This window comes from Periplaneta americana, chromosome 13 (assembly GCF_040183065.1).
Source record: "Periplaneta americana isolate PAMFEO1 chromosome 13, P.americana_PAMFEO1_priV1, whole genome shotgun sequence".
NCBI classification, from domain to species: domain Eukaryota; kingdom Metazoa; phylum Arthropoda; class Insecta; order Blattodea; family Blattidae; genus Periplaneta; species Periplaneta americana.
In genome coordinates, this window is record NC_091129.1 from 32,316,237 (window position 1) to 32,338,225 (window position 21,989).

The 21,989-nt window shown below is 37.2% G+C and overlaps 1 protein-coding gene across 1 annotated transcript in view; it reads left to right on the forward strand.

Annotated features, from left to right (window-relative positions):
• LOC138712645 (uncharacterized) overlaps window positions 1–4,378 on the forward strand; it is a 257,211-nt gene extending 252,833 nt beyond the window's left edge. Inside the window, exon 11 of the mRNA XM_069844613.1 lies at window positions 2,498–4,378. Within this exon, the coding sequence (XP_069700714.1) occupies window positions 2,498–3,211 (714 nt within the window). The 3' untranslated portion in view covers window positions 3,212–4,378. The remainder of the gene's footprint in view (window positions 1–2,497) is intronic.
• The last annotated feature ends 17,611 nt before the right edge of the window (window positions 4,379–21,989 follow it).

The following is a 21,989-nucleotide window of genomic DNA, read 5'->3' on the forward strand; positions in this document are numbered from 1 at the left end:
ATTGCTAGATTTAATTATGCATCCATTGCTTCGGATCATTGGGAAGAAATTTTTCGCTTATAAAATAGTTCTGTTTTAAGAAAAGGCAAAGTTTCACAATTGAAAATTAGATAAAAACGTTGTTATACAGGGTGTTTAAAAATACGGGGCATAATTTCAGGTATGTATTTCCCACATGTAGACAATCAAAATAGTTCATTACAACATGTGTCCGGAAATGCTTCATTTCCGAGTTATGGTCTTCACAACATTGAAATTCACCGGAACGTTTTTCTTTCCGCAGGTCGTTGTCATTACAGAAGATGTTCAAAATGTCCACCTCCTGCTTGAATACAGACCTCACATCGATGTCTCATTGACCTGCGAACACGATCCCAAACTCCAGGAGTATTGCTTATGTCCTCAGAACATGCCACAATTCGATTCCGAAGGGATTCCAAATCAGGCACCGGAGACGAATAAACCAATGATATTAAATGGCCCCACAAGTAGAAATCGAGAGGGTTCAGATCAGGTGAGCGTGGAGGCCAAGCAATTGGGCCACCTCTACCTAACCATCGATCAGGAAACCTTCGATCGAAGTACCGGCAAGCCGTACGACTGAAGTGTGCAGGAGCGCCATCATGCAAGAAGTGAATGTGTTGACGATTGATCAGTGGAGTGTCTTCTAAAACATGAGGTACCGTATGGTGTTTTCCAGGAAGTTTGTGTACGCCTGCCCCGTAAGTCTGTTTACAAGTACATGGGGTCTAACTAATCGATCACCAATGATACCGGCCCACATGATGAGGGAGAACCGCACCTGGTGATGAGATGGAACAGTTGCACGTGGGTTTTCATACGCTCATACATGCTGATTGTGGAAATTTGTTATGCCATCTCGTGTGAACTGTGCTTCATCTGTAAATAATACTAAGGCAGGAAAGTTCGGATTTACACCACACTGCTGCAAGAACCACCGACAGAACCTAACTCGTGCAGGGTAATCTGCTGGTGACAGGGCCTGTACAGTACACATTGCAAATGATAAGGATACAATTGATACTCTTTCAACAGTCTCCAGACAGTCGTATGAGGAACATTGACTTGCAACGCTACCCTTCGTGTGCTGATAGAAGGAGTCATGTTCACAGCCTCCAGAATCTCCTCCTATACTTCTGGAGTTGTAGATCTTGGTCGTCCCCTTCCCAAACCAGGAGAGTTAAATTTTCCATACTCGCACAGACGGTAATGGAGACGTACAAATGTCTTCCGATCTGGACATTGTCGCTGTGGGTACCTCTCCTGGTACAAACGACGAGCCAGCGCAGCATTGCCATCCGCCTTACCGTACATGAAGTGTATGTCTGCCAGCTCTTGATTTGAATACATGTCGCACAGCCTAACGCCTACACAACACTGAATGTAACCTTCGCCTCGGAATGAACTGTCAGAGTGCCCTCTTAATGTCTCCTTTGACAGCAACAACCTACGGAAAGAAAGACGTTCCGGTGAATTTCAATGTTGTGAAGGCCATAACTCGGAAATAAAGCATTTCCGAACACAAGTTGTAAAGAACTATTTTGATTGCTACATGTGGGAAATACATACCTGAAATTATGCCCCGTATTTTTGAAAGACCCTGTCTATTGTAATGCTAATTATGAATGTGTTAATTGTAAATTCTTTTGATAAATTAATTCATTTAATTTTAATATGAGCACTTGTGTATTAGCAGCTTTAAAGCAAATGAGGACGATGAATTCATTAAAAATTACGTAACTGGTATTCATAACTTAAGACTTAGCAAAATAAAGTTTCTAACCGCAATATTTTTTTACTGTTTTTATCACTGTATACCGTAATGCTTAATAGTCACTAATTAATTGCATTTGTGTTGTTACTGTAGTTTGTGTGGATGAAAATTACATTTTAGCTGCATAAAAAGTACTTTTAGTTGCCTAAATTGTATTTTAGGTGCCTGACTGTATGTTTTAGTGTTTATTTTGAAAAATTGAAGGTCTATTTTAGATGCCAAAAAAGGGTAGTTTGTAAGTGCTTAAAAGTCCGAGTTCTAGTCGTAATTAAAGGGATGAGAATTATACACTGTAATCTAAACCTCAAAAACATAATTTCACAGGTAAGCAAATTAAAAGTATAGAGTCCAATGCTGTTTAGTGTGGTATGACAATTTCTTCAACGTATTCTTCTGTTATTTGTTGAGTCAGTTTTATAATATCTTACTAGTAGCTTCAAAATATATGTAAGAAATGAACTCGCACAAAAATAATTTTTGTTATAAGTGTGGCTTCGGGCTATCTCATTCTCAACCCTTCAATTAGCTAATTTAAATTTCTAACATCTTGAATGTTTTTACCATGGATAATAGTATTGCGTCTGCTTTCCGTGCTGCAGCCAAAGAGTGAACAAACAGAGAGGCTGAAGTGTAGTTATATATGCGTCAGAACAACTTGGTGGATAGTTTTTTTCATGATCGATGTGCTGTCTTGCTGTTTAGGTGCTGCAGGAAGTGTCGGCATTGCTGCCAGACGACGAGCGAGTGCAGATGTTGGATGCAATTCAAAAGCTGTCCAAGGAAACGCGAAGGGCTATCGCCGCGAGAAGGGCTCGAGCCACTACCCTGCAAGCTAACAACGGCGCCACCGTCACCAACCGCACTCTCAAGAACATCAAGAAGAAATCAAGCAGTTCCTCCAACCCTGAGACAAAACTCCCGCAAATATTCCGTCCAAACGAAGATTTCCTTTGTTACAGTTCAGAACAAACACAACTAGAAGAGAATCGCAACTCGCTGGCTTTAAAGCAGCAAGAAAATATCGCACAAAGAGAGAAAGAACTAACGAAAGCACTCGACAAAGTAAAGGCTGATAATACACTATTAGGCACGTGCCGCGCCGTTAGGTCTCAGCACGGGACGTCGAGGCACAGCTTTTTGGGTGGAGCATCTGCGTTTAATGGCTCATTATTTTTGGACACGACTCCTTCTTTGCCTCTAGCTAGAGAAACTTCGTTAACTATGCATTTTACCCCTTTCGGTTCTTCTTCTTACGAAGGAATGCATAATTCTAATGTGGCACTGCTGCAGCTCACAGACGACAAACAGTTGAGACTCGCCCAACCTCAAGGCACGCTGATCCATCCTGCTCTTCATGTAGACGTGCGTGTTGACAAGGCCCTCTCCAGGAAACGGGACATTGTAACGAAGTTGTGAGCGGAGTAATCACAAATTCATCCACACGACAATTTAACAAAATTCTACAATATTCTTACATTATTACTAGAGCCCGGAATTTCGGGTGCTAAAAGTTAAGAATGACACTGAGTGTAGATGAATAGATGTGGTGCCCGTGAGGAGGGTTTTAAGACTAGTTCACAGGAGACCGATATGTAATAATCAGACATCGGATTCTAGGGCAAATGCCTATTTTGTTTCTTTAGGAGAAAAGTAAAAATAATTATTAATATTTGTGTTTCATGGCAATTGGAAGGTATTCAAAGAGTTTTATAGTGCCCTAAAATGCCCTAAAACGGTTATTAGAGCCTAATTTGTTAATATTCTCCTAAAAATGCCTAACTCACTGTAAAGTTTCGCATTTTACTCTTACTTTTTATAATTTATACATGCATTCACTGCGAAATTTAGGGCATTTAAAAAGTGGAAAGTTTGCTTCACACCGGCCATGAAACCATTGATAAAGGAAACAAAATGTTTTGAATCTCACGACACTCGCAATAGATTTCACCGAATTTAACATGTTTGGAGGCATAAATGCCGACAAAGAACCAACCTTAGTTTTGAAGCAGGCAACAATCACAACATGTGCTGCTACCGATTCAGAGATATACTATACTATAAAAATGACTGTTTTCGGTCTGAAACCGATTAGCTGTACTGCCCTTCAGAGTGTCATAAAATCACAATTTTTGGAGAAAGAGTGTTTTTGAAATATTTATGAAAAGTCGTAAAACTGCGAATTAGTAGGGTAAACCGTTACAAAATATTTAAAAGAATGGCCCTCCTAGTGTTAACACTACCAGGAAATGCAACAGTAAGTGGAACTTTGTATTTTTGTCCAATTGAATCTCAATAACAACGGTTCATTTGAATGCTCGTTAACAGTTGCTCTTTCCCTCACCTTATTTGTGTTGAGAAGTTTTGAGCGGTAGGACGTTTTCCTGTGAAGTTTAAAGCGATAATGCCGAAAAATGTAAGTGCAAAATCTACATTGATCCGGCAATGGCTAACAGAATATTCAGAATTCACTTATGATGGAAAAATAATATTCTGCAAGATTTGTAGCAAACAGGTATGTAACAATAGTTGAAATATATAAATTCTATTAATTTTAATGAGTAGGCCTATAATATTTATACATTGACTGAGCTATCCTGAGGTATTCTTTTTAAGACCACTACACTTTAACCTTTTAAATTCCGATAGTTAAAGTATTTGCAGGTCATTAAAATTTTGATTGTTCGAACCCACTAACTTTGTGATAGAAATACGGCAATACAACAATTAGGATTTTATTTTAATTCAGTTTACTTTACATTTTTAGATTTCGTAAGAAAAGAAGTGCCATCTAAAGCAGCATGTGCAAGGAGCGGCTCATAAGGTTAAAGCTCAGCAGAAAAATCAACTGCAACAAACTTTACTAACACAGCCTACTTCATCCAATCTCAGCAGCAATTTCTATGCTGGTTTAACCAGAGCGTTTGTTGCTGCTAACATTCCCTGGAATGTAATTGAAAATCCGGTTTTAAGACAGTTTTTACAAAAATACTGCAAACAAAATATCCCATCTGAGTCGACCCTAAGAAAAAATTACTTAGACAGAATATACAATGAAACTTTAGCTTCCATTCGGGAGGATATAGGTGATTCTTACATATGGGTCTCTGTGGATGAAACCTCAGATCCTATGAATAGGTACAGTATATAGCAAATATGGTAGTAGGAAAACTTAGTCCTGATGGACCTTCGATTCCACACCTCGTATGTGTTAAGGAACTTTCGAAAGTGAATAGCCAAGCCATTGCTTATTTTGTAAATAAAGGCCTACAGTCTTTATACTCAGGTAATATAGACGATTCTAAAGTTCTGTTGTTTTGTACTGATGCTGCCTCATACATGGTTGCTGCAGCTCCACTTCTTAAAACATTTTATCCTAACCTCACGCATGTAACCTGTCTAGCACATGGCCTTCACAGGGTTTCTGAAACAATCCGGAATGAATTTCCTCTTGTCAATTCGTTTATTTCTAACACAAAAAAATGTTTTTGTAAAGCCCCATCCAGGATTTCAATATTCAGAGAGAACTTTCCAGATATCCCACTCCCACCTCAGCCGGTTGTTACACGATGGGGAACCTGGATTCAGTCAGTGGTGTATTATTCTAAGTATTTTAAAGAAGTGGTCATAGTTATTGATAAATTACTGATAGTGCAGCGTGTGTGAAAGCAGTGAAAGATTGTCTGAATGACTCACGAGTGAAAAACGATATTGCCTACATAACATCAAACTTTTCTTTCATACCTGCAAGCATTGAACAATTATAACGTGAAAAACAATCTCTTTGTAGCCAAATAGCAATAGTAAAGGAAGCTCACGTGAACATACATTCTGCTTTGGGCGAAACTGGGAAAAAAGTTAAAAATAAGTAGGACAACGTATTAAATAAGAATGTAGGATTTTCATTGTTGGAAAAAGTATCAAGAGTGATATCGGGGGAAAGTGTAAATGTTCCAGTAAGTATTGATGTTTCTATTGTACCTAATTTAAAATTTGCGCCTCTCACATCAGTTTTGGTTGAAAGAAGTTTTTCTGCTTTCAAAATGATTCTCAGTGACAAAAGGCAAAGGTTAACTGTGGAGAATTTAGAAAAAATTCTGGTGGTGTACTGTGCAGATAATTATAATAAAGTCTGAGCATGGAACTGAATTTCAATAACTTAAAATGAGTAATCTTGATATCAATAATCATTATTTCATTAGTTTCAATATATTAAATTTGTGCAGCTCTGTTTATAAATATAATATAGTATTCTTTTTTAATGTTTAAACATACTTTTTTGTGCGTATTTTAGTGTATAACTAAAAATTTCAGTGAAAGAAATAGGTATGATACATTGATGTGCTTAAAATGCCTATTTTCATTAAAATAGAGCCTAATTTTACAAATTTTGAGCTTATTTTAGGCGCCTAAAACTGCAATTTTTAGTGCCTAAAAATCCGATGTCTAGTAATAATAGACAACATAGTCATAAGAACTGAGTAATGATTCTTGTAAACCATGCGATAAATTGTAAGTGGTAGTTACGAGAATTAAATACCTTAGATACCTTTAACGGTACCAAAATGAAAATACTGAACGACAAGAATGACGTGTCAAAGAAGTGGAGGCATGGCTTCTATTTTATAAACTATACCGAGGAACAATATTAACTTTTAGCACCTAAAATTTCGGGCTCTAATTATTACATGTAAGTCATACACCCTAATTTGTAGGGTGAGGCAGAACTCAGGTTAGACCTACATAGTAACAGTTACAGTATACTACTCGGTTCATAAAGTTTCTGGGAATATATTTTTTTCGCCGAAATATAAATGTTATGTGGTATATTTCTATTTCTGGTGTTGGCGTCACTTCCGTAACGTTTCATGATCATTGTCTTTGTTGCTGTGAGGCAACTGGCTGTTGTTGTTTGTGTGATATTCGTTCGTCGCATTTCAGAATGTGGGATACAGAGCAACGCGCAAATACCAGACTTGTGTTTTTTTTTTTTTTTTTGCACAAAACTCTTTCAGAGACATTAAGAATGCTTAAAGTTTATGATGAAGCAGCAATGAAAAAAAAGCAGGTCTATGCCTAGCATAAACGTTTCATGAAGTTCGACTGGAGCGTTGTTCGTCTTTAATACTCATACGGCCTTCATTCTGAAATGCGACCAATGAATATCACACAAACAGCCAGTTCCCATACAACAATAACCCTAGCTATGTTCATGAAACTTCTACTAAAGTGACGTCATGAATGATGCAAATACCAGAAACATAAATACACCACATAATATTATGCAGAATGAAAAGTAATTAAGCCGAAAAACTCAGACAGGTTGTATGGGACACCAAAACAAACGGTTTTCTCTAATGTCATATTTTCCTCAGAGGCTTTATTAAACCGGCAGAAGGCGTATGTATTCTTCAGTTCATGACTACTCTACAAATTCACATTTTGTTGTATGTCTTGACCCAGTGCAGTGCTTTATTAAACTGGTCTGGTGATGCGGATGTTTGCTGCAGCAGGGGAAATAAACGATAATCTTGAAGTCTTTCACAATCCATGTCACGCCGATGTAACGTTTGTGTACAGGTCAATGTAGGTATTTTTTAACATCTTTTGCAGTAATTTGGTATGTACATGTTTTTGAACATCTTTTGCAGTGATTTTGGTGTGTAAATGTTTTTGAACATGTTTTGCAGTGATTATGGTGTGTAAATGTTTTATAAGAGACTGAAGCAATAAAGCATGGGAATGATTTGTGTTACATTAAGATCTAGTGTCCTCGCGAAATAGTGCCTCACAGCACAATATGATATTAGAGAAAACTGTTTGTTTTGGTGTCCCATATAACCTCCCCGAGTTTGTCGGTTTAATTACTCTTCACTCTGTGCATTATAGACCCACATTATTCATTTCGTGGAAAAAATATATTCCGGAAATTCTTGAACCAGGTATGTATGTTCAATATGAGATACATCTGCTGGAATGCGTGCCTCAATTTCATGCACCTATTGAGTAAAACTTGTGTTAGTGTGGAGGGGGTGATTTTTGACATGGCTTCTGTGATCCTGTCTTTGAGGTGGTCCATGTTGTTAATTTTCTAAGCGTATACGATGGTATTTAATTGTCCCTACAACTAAAATTCTTGGGGTGTCAGATCAGGCAACCTTGATGGTCATTCAGCTGTATCTCGACCACCTGTCTACCTTCTTGGAAACTCTTCGCCTTACCACTAAAGAACTTGGTGACCGTAATTGGTGGAGATATCGTCCTGTTGAATGTTGATGCTTGGCAAAACACTCTCTTCAAGGATTTCCTTATACCCTTCATCAGTGAGATTACCTTCGATGAGAAACACCCAAGACAGTTTTCCCCACTTGCCACAACAAACTTTCAATTTTCCTGCTACCTGAATTTTGGTTGCAACCATCCTATTGGAGTTACTATCACTCCAGTATCGCCAATTTTGCTTATTCATTTCGTGATTAAGTAAAAATTGGTTTCATCGCTGAACAGAATGGAAGTCCTGCTCGATGTGTTGACGTTCCCACTTGCAAAATTTCAGTCGGATACCAATAAGAAAAGTGCAAAACTCTGAGCACACTTCTCAGGGTGATGATGTAGTTTACTGACAAACTCCAGAGCTTTTCAAAGGGCTTTTTCTGAATACGACTAGGACCACAGTTGCTGTACCTCTATCTGTGCTGTTCGTAGTCTTCCAGAACGCAGTCTCTCGTACACAAAACCATTCTCCTTGAATCTCTCCACCAACTTGGCTCCAACTCGACGGCATTATGGATCATTGGCTCTTTGGGTGTCACCAGCTGAATTCCGCTGACGTAATCCTGTACCTATTCTTGGTCTTCTGTAAAATCATGTCCACCATCTCGTCTGTCGTTAGCATGTCAGGAATCTTAAGGAAACACTATACTGAAATTTCCAAGTCCTCAATAGTGAAATCAATAACTACCAAACTTATGAAGGTAGATTCACCAACTTTGATCACTGGTATATCTGGTTAATAACAAATGTAAAAAATTTCATCCGCCTATGATGGTAAGTGGTTTAGAATATATTGATATAAAATTAGTGTGAAAATCAGCTTGCAGTTCCAGACACGGGCTGTTTTTTACGTTTCAATTTCTTCATAATTAGTATATATTTATACAGTGTGAACCTTAAGTAATGTCATTAATCTGAAGAGGTTATTATTTGAGTTATTTCAAACAAAACATTTATTACCATTTTGTTCGCTTTCTCTTCTAATTCCCATTATCCTTATGTAAATTTAAGAGAGCAATGTATTACGATAATAGATGATTGAAAGAATTGAATTTTGTCCTTTGAATGTATAGAAATTTGATTCGAACAAATGTAATATTTTGAAAGTCCTTTTCAGAAACAGAAGTTACTTCCTTTTTAAGATAAAAATTGTTCTTTATGAGACATTTCATAATGTGTTTTGACAAAGCCATTGAATGAATTCCCTAACGATATATCTCAGTGGTAAGAATAAGACCCAAGTTCGGGTGGTCAGGTATTCAAATCGCTGGGTCTGCCAGTCGGATCGGGAATTTTACTAATTTCCTTGGTCATAAATAACTAGGAATCTAATTATTTGACATGACAAATGCATGATTGGTTGCCACGTCCACTGGAACATACGCCATAGATATAAATACTGATTCGTCAGACTTCAATTCATAGTTGTACAGGGTAACAGCAAGCGAAATTTTAACAAACGTAACAACAATTAACCAAAGATACGACGTGATATGACTTCTATAAGGGAAACATAAATACAAAAAGCGTTTTGTTAAAATAATTATTTATTATTCATGTGCATACATATCATTACACTACAGTGGAAGACTTTTCGAGATAAAAATTTAAGAATTAAATGTATATATTAATTATTATTTTATACAGAGTCTTTCAGAAATACTTTCACAAACTTTGGTGGATATTCCTTACAGCAGAACAAGAAAAAAAATTCATATAAACATATGTTCGAAAATCATTACTTTTTATTTATTAATGAAAGAACATAATGAAACATGTTAGATATTGTCAGTTTGGTAGCAAGTGTTGCAACTTTAATTAATTCAGAAACTCATAACAAATGTTCAAAATTTTCCTGTTGCTTCCACACACGCATGCACTCATCGGATCATGATCATGGACTTTTTGGCAACACATGGCCTTCTAGGATACAGTGGGTGCATCAGCAGACTTATATCGATAACATCATTCGATTATATAACAAAATGAATATTATTAGCGGTTACAAACTTAAGTTATTGGATTGTACATCGAAACGCGTTGAACTTAAACTTTTATTGTTACGAATTTCTGAATTGATTAAAGTTGCAACACTAGCTACCGAGCTGACAATATCTAACATATGTTTCATTATGTTCTTTCATTAATGAATAAAAAAACGAAGGATTTCCCGACATACTATATGATTATATGAAGATTTTTCTTGTTTTCTTGTGAGGGACATGCCTCCAAGGTTTGTCAAAGTATTTCTGAAACATCCTGTATAGTAATATATAATAAAAGGAGAAAAACAGATGGTTTCTGTGTAATTATCTTCGGAGTAAAAACTTACTCAGATAATAATGTTATAGCAATAAGATTATTTTGTACAATTTTTATTATCAGAGATTTTGTACAATTTTTATTATCACAGCCATTTCGGAAATAGACAAATAAGATTTAATTTTTTTGTTATGGGCAGAGGTAACTTGGGAACTGAAAATCACAAACTTCCTCTCGCCACTTGTTTTTTTTTTTTTTTTTTTGTTCTCCTTGTATTCCACTTGATCTCCCATTTGTTTTCCTAGTATTCCCTTTATTTTCTTTGCCATTCCATTTTCTTCTTATATTCCGCTTATTATCCTTGTCATCCCCTTATTCTCCTTGTAGTCCCCTTGTTTTACTTTTCGTCCCCTTGTTCTTCTTGTCGCCCCCTTATTATTCTTGTCATCCCCTTATTCTCCTTGTCGTCCCATTGTTCTTCTTGTCGTCTCCTTGTTGTCCTTGTCGTCCACTTGTTTTACTTTTCGTCTCCTTGTTCTTCTTGTCGTCTCCTTGTTGTCTTTGTCGTCCACTTGTTTTACTTTTCGTCCCCTTGTTCTTCTTGTCGTCTTCTTGTTGTCCTTGTCGTCCATTTGTTTTACTTTTCGTCCCCTTGTTCTTCTTGTCGTCTCCTTGTTGTCTTTGTCGTCCACTTGTTTTACTTTTCGTCCCCTTGTTCCTCTTGCCGTCTCCTTGTTGTCCTTGTTGTCCATTTGTTTTACTTTTCGTCCCCTTGTTCTCCTTGTCGTCTCCTTGTTGTCTTTGTCTTCCACTTGTTTTACTTTTCGTCTCATTGTTCTTCTTGTCGTCTCCTTGTTGTCCTTGTCGTCCAATTGTTTTACTTTTCGTCCCCTTGTTCCTCTTGCCGTCTCCTTGTTGTCCTTGTGTTTTACTTTTCGTCCCCTTGTTCTTCTTTTCGTCTCCTTGTTGTCCTAGTCCATTAGTTTTACTTTTCGTCCCCTTGTTCTTCTTGCTGTATCCTTGTTGTCTTTGTCGTCCACGTATTTTACTTTTCGTCCCCTTGTTATTCTTTTCGTCTCCTTGTTGTCCTAGTCCATTAGTTTTACTTTTCGTCCCCTTGTTCTTCTTGTCGTCTCCTTGTTGTCCTTGTCGTCCACTTGTTTTACTTTTCGTCCCCTTGTTCTTCTTGTCGTCTCCTTGTTGTCCTTGTCGTCCAATTGTTTTACTTTTCGTCTCCTTGTTCTTATTGTTGTCTCCTTTTTGTACTTGTCGTCCACTTGTTTTACTTTTCGTCTCCTTGTTCTTCTTGTCGTCTCCTTGTTGTCCTTGTCGTCCACTCGTTTTATTTTTCGTCCCCTTGTTCTTCTTGTAATCTCCTTGTTGTCTTTGTCGTCCACTTATTTTACTTTTCGTCTCCTTGTTCTTCTTGTCGTCTCCTTGTTGTCCTTGTCGTCCCTTGTTTTACTTTTTGTCCCCTTGTTCTTCTTGTCGTCTCCTTGTTGTCCTTGTCGTCCACTTGTTTTACTTTTCGTCCCCTTGTTCTTCTTGTCGTCTCCTTGTTGTCTTTGTCGTCCATTTGTTTTACTTTTCGTCCCCTTGTTCTTCTTGCCGTCTCCTTGTTGTCCTTGTCCATTTGTTTTACTTTTCGTCCCGTTGTTCTTCTTGTCTCCTTGTTGTACTTGTCGTCCACTTGTTTTACTTTTCGTCCCCTTCTTCTTCATGCCGTCTCCTTGTTGTCCTTGTCGTCCAGTTGTTTTACTTTTCGTCCCCTTGTTCTTCTTGTCTCCTTGTACTTGTCATCCATTTGTTTTACTTTTCATCCCCTTCTTCTTCATGCCGTCTCCTTGTTGTCCTTGTTGTCCATTTGTTTTACTTTTGGTCCCCTTGTTCTTCTTGTCTCCTTGTTGTACTTGTCGTCCACTTGTTTTACTTTTCGTCCCCTTCTTCTTCATGCCGTCTCCTTGTTGTCCTTGTTGTCCAGTTGTTTTACTTTTCGTCCCCTTGTTCTTCTTGTCGTCTTCTTTTTGTCCTTGTCCACTTGTTTGACTTTTCGTCCCCTTCTCCTTCTTGCCGTCTTCTTGTTGTCTTTGTCGTCCACTTCTTTTATTTTTCTCCCGTGGTTCTTCTCGTCGACTCTTGTTGTCCTTGCCGTCCACTTTTTCTTGTCTTCTCCTTCTCCTTTTCTTCCTTTTGTTCTCTTTGTCTCACTCTTGTTTTCTTTGTCCTCTCCTTGTTTCCTTTGTGTTCTTCCCCTCATTCTCTTTGTATTTATTTTGCATTATATTTATATTTGTGTCATTTTTGACTCCCTGTTTTCCTTGAATTCTCCCATTTCTCCATGTGTCCGCATAGTTCTCTTTGTATTCTCCTGCTGGTCCCTTTGTTCTCCTTGTATTCCCACGACTAGCCTATCTTGCTCGCTGACTATTTCACCATAGACGTACTCAGGAGCGAGAACTCCGCGTACCTTGACTTCATGCGGGACGAGTTTCCTTGACAACCGCGTCTACCACACTCGGCGGCTCATCATCGACGTAATCTTCGTAACACATTTGGACGGCTTGCAATGCAGCCATCACATATCATGCTTCTCATTTCACCGCCCTGTTCTTCCCATATACGATTCTACTGTATGTATAGAGTGTAATTATTCATAGCAAATAAATAATGATTGCATACACTGCGTTGTTTCATTTCACGCAACCACACGTAGTTACGTAAAGATATCTAGCATTATAATGAAACTATGTAACACCGCTCGACAAGTTGTCGCATCCACACATAGTTCTACGTAAAGTTATGCAACATGGTAAAGTCATACATGTTGCCTTTTTCTTTCTTTCTTTTTTTTTTTTTTTCTTTGCTTTGTGAAAGTGGTCACTCTTCTGTAGACGAAGTTCCAAACGTACTTTTACAACACAAGTTCTATTATCACCTCAAATAATTTAAACATCAGGTAGTAACTTGCGAATTTAGTATATTCGACTACAGTGACGTCAAAGCAAGCGCATTTTTCTGACCTTGACATCGAGCGCGGGCAGCAAGGGCTATGTATGGAAAGAGGAAGGGTTATGTATATGAATAAGTAACTTGTTGGATTAAGAAAACAGTGGTGCACAAACTTCAAACGGAACCTGAAATTTTATGTCGTTATTTTTATATGGCTTCTTTCTGTTTAATATTATCTATATTTTCTGCAAAAGAAAAGTACTAACACTGATTTCTTAATATTGCAGTTGTTTTAAATCGTAATAACATAATAGAGAGTTAAGAAGGGATATTCACTTAAATTCCATAGTAGTATAATATTATACTGTATTAAGTGGATGAAATACATCATTCATAAAGAAAGTGATATTCCAAAGAAAGAGATTGAGTATGACATGATAAGTTGGAATTTATATTGATGGTATCTTTAACCTTAAAAAAGTAATCAATAAACTAATCAAAACAATATTACTGTACAAAGCAAAGTTACCTAGGTACTGTATCTGTTTTAAGTGTAACTAATATTACATAGCAGAACTCTTATCGCATTATGCTTTTAAGGTGATATTTGTGAGCAACTTCCTATCATCAGAATATTAAATTATTTTCTCGAAATCTGCTGAAGCTATAGAGCTGACATTTTTACAACACATGGGCATGTATCTTTTGCTTATGATGTAACAGTAGTTGCTTTGTTAATTAATTTCCTTACAAACAATTTCCATGCGAATATTTTCCAAATTTTCAATACACTATCTTCAGTAATATGCATATACGGTATATTAGATTTACGAAAACATTCTGTAAGGCTACTAAATAAATAGGCCTATACCTGAAAATTTCACTTTTCTATACGAAAAGTTGAGAAAATATTTATTTTGAATAAAAACATCAAACTTGTGGAAAATGAGCTTTAAAATTAAAACTTACATTCTTATAATGCACTTATACTTCTCAGGCAAATCTAAAAATTAACATGGATACAGTTTTAATAAGTTCTCTTCCCTTTATCTATTGAATCAGTGCTGCCCATCCCTGAATATAGCTCGGTCAAGCGGCATATACGGTACTAACTCTTTCGTCTGTCTCTTTCCTTTCCGCTGTAAGCGCTCAGGCTCTCCTGGGTTCTAAAGCGCGCGCTTGCTCCTGTAGCATCAGTTGACATGCCTGTTCTACTATTAGGATAAAATCATTTTTACAAAGGTCAGTTGTGTGTCTGCTAGTCAAATATTCTTCCCTTTGTACATTTTGCTTTAGTAGCGCTGTGGTTTACTTGCAAAGTAAAGAATATTTATTAGAACATCATTATAGATGAGTAAAATTGTGCATTTTAGAGTGTCAATTAATTGAAAATATTGATTTTCTTAAATAAGGAAGTAGTTGTAATACATGAGTAAATATATCATATGTTGTTAGTCAACTGTCCGAAGACAGGTCTGAACCTCACAAGTGATACCAAGAAGGCACCACTTACGAGGCAACTAGGCCGGGAGACAATGGGATAAGGTGGCCAGTGCCTTTCCCCCTGTTGGCCTGGTTGGCGCAGTTGGTATAGCGCTGGCCTTCTATGCCCGAGGTTGCGGGTTCGATCCCGGGCCAGATCGATAGAATTTAAGCGTGCTTAAATGCGATAGGCTCATGTCACTAGGTTTACTGGCATGTAAATGAACTCCTGCGGGACAAAATTCCGGCACACCGGCGACGCTATATAACCTTGGCAGTTGCGAGCGTCGTTAAATAAAACATAACATCTTTTCTCCCTCCATTGCATATATCGCCGACTAGCTACATATTACACTTGTCAGACTTCAGATCCATATAAACAACTGTTCTTCCTCTGACACATGGGGCGCTCAGAGCACAAGGGAATCAAGTCAAAAAAATAAAATTTTCAGAAAATTAGACTTACAGTTCGATTAATTAAAATGTGTCTCAGTGAAACGTACAGCACAGTTCGTATAGGTCAGTTTATGTCTGATGCGTTTCCAATTCACTGTGGGCTAAAGCAAGGAGATGCACTGTCACCTTTACCTTTTAACTTTGCTCTAGAGTATGCCATTAGGAAAGTCCAGGTTAACAGAGAGTGTTTGGAATTGAACGGGTTACACTAGCTGCTTGTCTATGTGGATGACGTGAATATGTTAGGAGAAAATCCACAAACAATTAGGGAAAACACGGGAATTGTACTTGAAGCAAGTAAAGAGATAGGTTTGGAAGTAAATCCCGAAAAGACAAAGTATATGATTATGTATCGTGACGAGAATATTGTACGAAATATAAAAATTGGAAATTTATCTTTTGAAGAGGTGGAAAAATGCAAATACCTGGTAGCAACAGTAACAAATATGAATGATACTCGGGAGGAAATTAAACACAGAATAAATATGGGAAATGCCTGTTATTATTCGGTTGAGAATATTTTATCATCCAGTCTGCTGTCAAAAAATCTGAAAGTTAGAATTTATAAAATAGTTATATTACCCGTTGTTCTTTATGGTTGTGAAACTTGGACTCTCACTTTGAGAGAGGAATATAGGTTAAGGGTGTCTGAGAATAAGATGCTTAGGAAAATATTTGGGGCTAAGAGGGATGAAGTTACAGGAGAATCAAGAAAGTTACACAACACAGAACTGCACGCATTGTATTCTTCACCTGTCATAATTAGAAACATTAAATCCAGACGTTTGAATGGGCAGGGCATGTAGCACGTATGGGCGAATCCAGAAATGCATATAGAGTGTTAGTTGGAAGGCCAGAGGGAAAAATACCTTTTGGGAGGCCGAGACGTAGATGGGAGGATAATATTAAAATGGATTTGAGGGAGGTGGGATATGATGATAAAGACTGGATTGGTCTTGCTTAGGATAGGGACCTATGGCGAGCCTATGTGAGAGCGGCAATGAACCTCCGGGTTCCTTAAAAGCCAGTAAGTTAGTAAGTAAGAAAGTAAGTAAGTAATTCTTTTATCTGTAATTAATTACCCATTAAAGGTGAGTGTGATGTTAAACATCTGAACTCTAGGAGAACCTTGAAATATAATATTTTTTATGCTCTGAAAGTAGCCTCAAGTATGGTATGTACAGACGAAATATCTCCCAATCTCCCAATGGACTTGATTCTCTTGTGCTCTGAACGCCCCACATATCGCCAAGTGAGATATACTGCATCATAATAAATGCACATATCAGCCAGAACCCTCAATCAGAGGATTATATCGTATGATTAACATAAAATTATTTGAAAATCTATGAATGAAATTATGTGTTTTACTGTTCGGGATCTTACAATAGAAGTGTCTTTATTGTGCATTGGTGGAAGCAAAGCTTGACTTAATATAAATGTATGGATTGATGATTTACAGACAGCCATTCCTAAAAGTAGATCTTTGAACGTTTGGCAAGTGTGTAAAAAAATTAACAGTTATGGTGTACCTTACCAAAAGACGTGCGACTCACGACAGAAAGAACTTGGTTTTGAGATCAAACTGCGCATGCGAGGACTTGGTTAATAAAAATATGAAGTAACCAAAGCTAACCTAATATAAAGTAACATAAGGTGTATAACCGGAGTACGAAGGCAACTTCTTGATTTGATCTGAAATTTATACGCGAAAATAAATCCAGCTAAGGATCACGCTGACGGTGAATGGAAAATCCGGGCATGCCCAATTAGATCCCACAGCCAAGATCTTCCTGTCGTGAACTACTCAACACTAGTGTGAAAAAATATTTTAACACTGACGTTCAATTGTTTGCGCCGTTTCGCAATTATTTCCACTCAGACGTCAGATGGTAGAAATCGCAACTGCTCTATAAAGCGGTTAAAATAATATTAGTCCTAAATTTTAAAAGATTAATTTTGATTAAGAAACTTACACAAATTAAATAAATTGATAAACATAACTTTTTGACAAAAATTTTATGAAATCGTTATATTAATGCTATACTTATTGAAGTTTCTTATGAGAAGATATTAGTGTGGAAGCACTACTAATAATATACTCACCTAAATTTACGGGAAGTAAATTAGGATTTGGAACATTGCCTGAATAAGTAGCAAGAATTCTTTATCTTGCACCATTCTATAAACCTGTTGTATGATATATCGTATTGCTTTCTTGATTTTGCTGCTAATATATTTCCCAGCAGCTTTTTTAATTTATTCCGACTCACTTTCAAAATAATTATTTTTACGCGAATTTCAAACTCAGTTATGTTTCACGAATTTATCGCCAGATGTCATTGAATCCAACGCTTGTCATGTGAATCAATACTCTAACGACAGTTAATAAATTTTCCACAAGGTAGCACATCCAGCAATTTTAAGTAAAACGTGCAAGCACATTATTAAATTGTCTACTTATATTTGTAAATATTGAAAGACTGTCTAAAATAATATACGACCCACATGTTGAAAGGAATTTTATTTTGTTCGTAGACTTACTACACTAGGCCTGTGGGCTCGTTTCGCTACCGACAAAATTAAATGCCATGTTTAACATTTGTATCTTAAAGGAGCAGTCCGCGATAAAATTAAGTTGGCTTTATTCAAACACGTTTTTCAATCTAAGTAGAATGTAATTTTCCGCATGTCAATGCGAGGCATGGTTCTTGAGTTACTGACTCCGCACAAATACTTATGACGTCACAGCCACTGAACTGGTGTGATTGCGTAGTAGGCCGAGAACATCCCGAGTGCAGCGCTTTGTATTAAATAATCTTCTCGCTCCGTAATACACGTGAACAGAATTTCGGACTTACAAGTAAACCTTCAGGTGGGGTAAAAAAACAAAGACTTGCCTTTATTACCATTCGATTAAGCATTAAAAGCAATGCAAAATAAGTAAATTTTACAACTCGAACGCAATGAAAGCCAGAGATCGCGACCAATCAAGATCAAGTTGACATGGGCTACTTAGATTGCAAACAACTATACCACGCAGCAATGCTAGATGCGAGAGCGAAGACAGTACTGCTATAGACGCGCCGTCTGCTAGTTTGTACCTTGCAGTTTATTGTGTAATATAGTGATTAAAATTTTGGATAAACTAAATGAAGAGGGTTATAAGGAGGCAGTGGAATGTCGCAGAAGGAACTTGAAATTGTTGATGATATATATGACTTATTAAAGAGTTATGAATCGGAAGCAGTTGAAGAAAGTCATACTCTGGACCCTGATGAAAATGAACCATGATATGATGACAGTGTCATGCCTCATGTACGAGAATGGGAGACTGAAAAAACAAATACTACGTCAGAAGAGGAATCAAATACTTCACAAAGTTCCGGTTCTCACTACGCTCCGTCCCCTCCCAAAACATCCCGAGTTATTGACTTTGAAGAAAAATGTAAAGTAACAGAGTATTGGATTCTGCCAGGTGTACCGACAAACAAAAATAAAAAGTTTAACCATAGGTCATGGAGCACTATGAAGCATAAATTCACGTGGTTAACACACGAAAGTCAACTGTCAAAAGATTGCAAACCATAAGTCGTATTTGGTGGTATGATTTGGACAGTTTGGACATGTACAATGATGATCAAGTGTTTAATACAGACGAATGTGGGTTCCATAAGGAAATGCCTTTCGGCAGAACATTAGAACGTCAAGGAACCAGTAAAGTGTATGGTGTCGTGCAATCCAAGGGGGAAACTGCACATTCCTACACTATAACGCAGGTGGTTTCTAAAGCTGGAAAACTGATGCCAAAGTTACTACTTATTCTCGAAGAACCGAAAGGTATAAGTCAAAGAGTTGCGGAACGCATTTTCCAGAGTGACAACCTTGTAGTAAAATGCACTTCGTCGGGAAAAATGACTAAAAATTATGGATACAATTCTTACGAGAAATACTCCTTCATAATTCTGCAACTTGCAATCTTCTGCTGTTGGACTCGTATGGTGTCCACTGCGACGAAAATACAATTAAGCAATTGTTAGAAGAAGGGGACTATGGTCTTGAAAAATTAGTAGTTAAAATCACACCACAAAATACGACTTATGAGTTGCAATCTTTGGACAGGTACTTTTTTTTCGACTGTACAAGCATATGATTCGACACATTTCTCAGAATGTAGATTTTGATGATTCATCTGATACATTACAACAACGCAACAATATACTGAAACTACAGTCGCTTGTTTACCAGCAGTTTCCTTCTCCACGATTCCAACAGGCGCATGGGTATGGTTGGGTGTTAGCTGAATTGGGATCCAGAAGTGGACAACGTTTTCAAAACACTACAGAATAGCCCACTGTAACCGAAATGTACAAGGAATATGTACGATATGTGCAAAATCAGCCTGTATAAAGTGCGAGTGGTGTACTGACAACTTGTGTTTCCAACATTTTGCATTAGCTATCACTGTTGTGCGACATTGTTTCTGGATAAAAACAAATCAGATTCTGGAATACGATGCGTTAAGTAACATGATGACCACATCATCGTTTTCCTTCTTATGCATTAATCGCTAGTTGAAAGTGTGTTTTCTTGCAGCTTGAAGCCTCGTGTTCTGCGCTGTATATCGCACTTGATAATTGCAGTCGAGTTACGAAATTGTAGGATTATTCATATTTTATTATGCTGATTCCAAAAATATTTGTTTCATTTTCATTGTTTTTTACCTCAGGTGAAGGTTTACTTGTTAGTTGCGACTGAGTGAAGTTATATTTTGCTTTTCATTCAATCATAAAACAGCACATACCAACGTTGTGGTTTTATGTAGGGCTATTTTCCTTTATATGAACGACTTTGAACTACAGTAGACTAAACAGAAAAAATTGTATCGTAATACAGTTTAAAATGCCGTGGTGTTATGATTTTTCGTGTTCAGAGGGAAGAACAAAAGCAAAACATGGAGAAGGGGTATCATTTCATGTATTTCCGAGCAAAGAAAAGTCACCGCATATATTTAAAACATGGGCGAAGATAATCAACAGAAAAGATTTTGCACCATCGGGAACTGCTGTTGTGTGTTATAATCATTTCGATGAAATTAATTTTGAAGAATCGTGTCTATTAAAAAGACGTTAAATGAAAGACAATAGAACTTCTATGAAAATGAAGAAAACTGCTGTCCCTTATTTTTGAAAGGAGAATCTCCCCAAGATAGTTCTAATACTAAGCGCTCCTCTGCTTATAAATGAAAAAAGATCGTCGAATAAGTAATAGGTGCAGTGATGCACCTATAGCTGAAAATATTGACGTATGTGTAGTTCTCGATGAGGCTGAAAATTCACAGAAACCTAATATAAACAAAGCTGTGCAGTGTGAGATAGGGTGCGAGACGCTAAGAAATGTGTGTGGTGAATCAGATGTGAGTGAGCCATAAACTGACTTAGACAGATCTTTTCAAATAGAAGAAGAAACTTCAAATTCTAATTCATCAAGTATAAGGTACAAATTGTTTGAAAAATTTTCAAAAACTTTACAACTATATTTCATCGGCAAGACAACGTTTTATAAAATAATTTCAAAATTCGTAGAACCAACAGTAGGTGTAGTTATTTTCACATTCATGAACAACTTATCAATTCCCTAAAAGATAAAAACGTGTGAATCGCAGTGAAGACCAATTTGACTCACCTAGTTACAGTGCAAAATATGTGACTTACAGGGTAATGGACCTCGATTTAGATAATCTTATAGACTTCATAGTTCTGCAAAAGGACCTAATTGTAGGCAATCTTGAAAAAGCAGCATGCGAAAAGTTCTAGATCGCCTAAAAGAAAAAATGAATATTACCCTCTCTCTGTCGGACCGCAATAGAGGAATTAGGAAATTCATGAGGACCAAATATGAATGGTGGACCATCAATTTGACATTTGGCACATTGCAAAAAGCTTATCTAAAAACCTTAAAGCCGCTGCAAAAAACATATGAGAAAATACAAATGTGGAAAGACAGCATCATAAATCACTCATGGTGGTTACGTGCTACATGTGAAGGTGATTCTGACGACTTAGAAGACAGATTCATTTCTGTATTAAATCATGTTTGTAATATACACGAACAGAGACATATAAAAAATGTGCACATATTCAACCCTACAATAGCGAGAGGGAATGGATCGAACCTGGACCCAACGATTGCAATGCTCTGAAAAATGTTGTATGCAACCCTGCCCTTTAAAAGACTTAAAGTAGACTAATCAGTTTTGTCACACCAGCAAACTTGAATCATATCATAACGAGAGATTGGTTTACATTCCTAAGAGAAAACACTTTCCATATGATGGAATAGTAACAAGAACTATGATTGTGATAGTGGACCATAATTACAACGTGAAAAGAGATGTAACTGGCTCCAGACTCCAGTACCCTAAAGCCACTAAACGATGGGTGGAAAACATACAGCAGGAGCGAAAACGCGTGGAGAGAAGATATACAGAGAAATGTGTTGGAAGTAGCTCGTGGTTATCCACTACTGCAATTCGATGATGCACATGTTTTAGAGTTCTCTCAAACATAGCCCTGGTGCCTAAACCGTGTGACTCAACAACTATGGTGCAATAGAATAATATAAACCATGTACTCATTTATTGCTGACGTGAGATAAACAAGTATCTGTAGTCCCTTCATAACGAATATTTCACGTCTCACATACATTCACTCACTCAGTGAAGACGTTGACTTAGGTTATAATTGATCAAAATATTAAACCTTTTCAGTTTGAA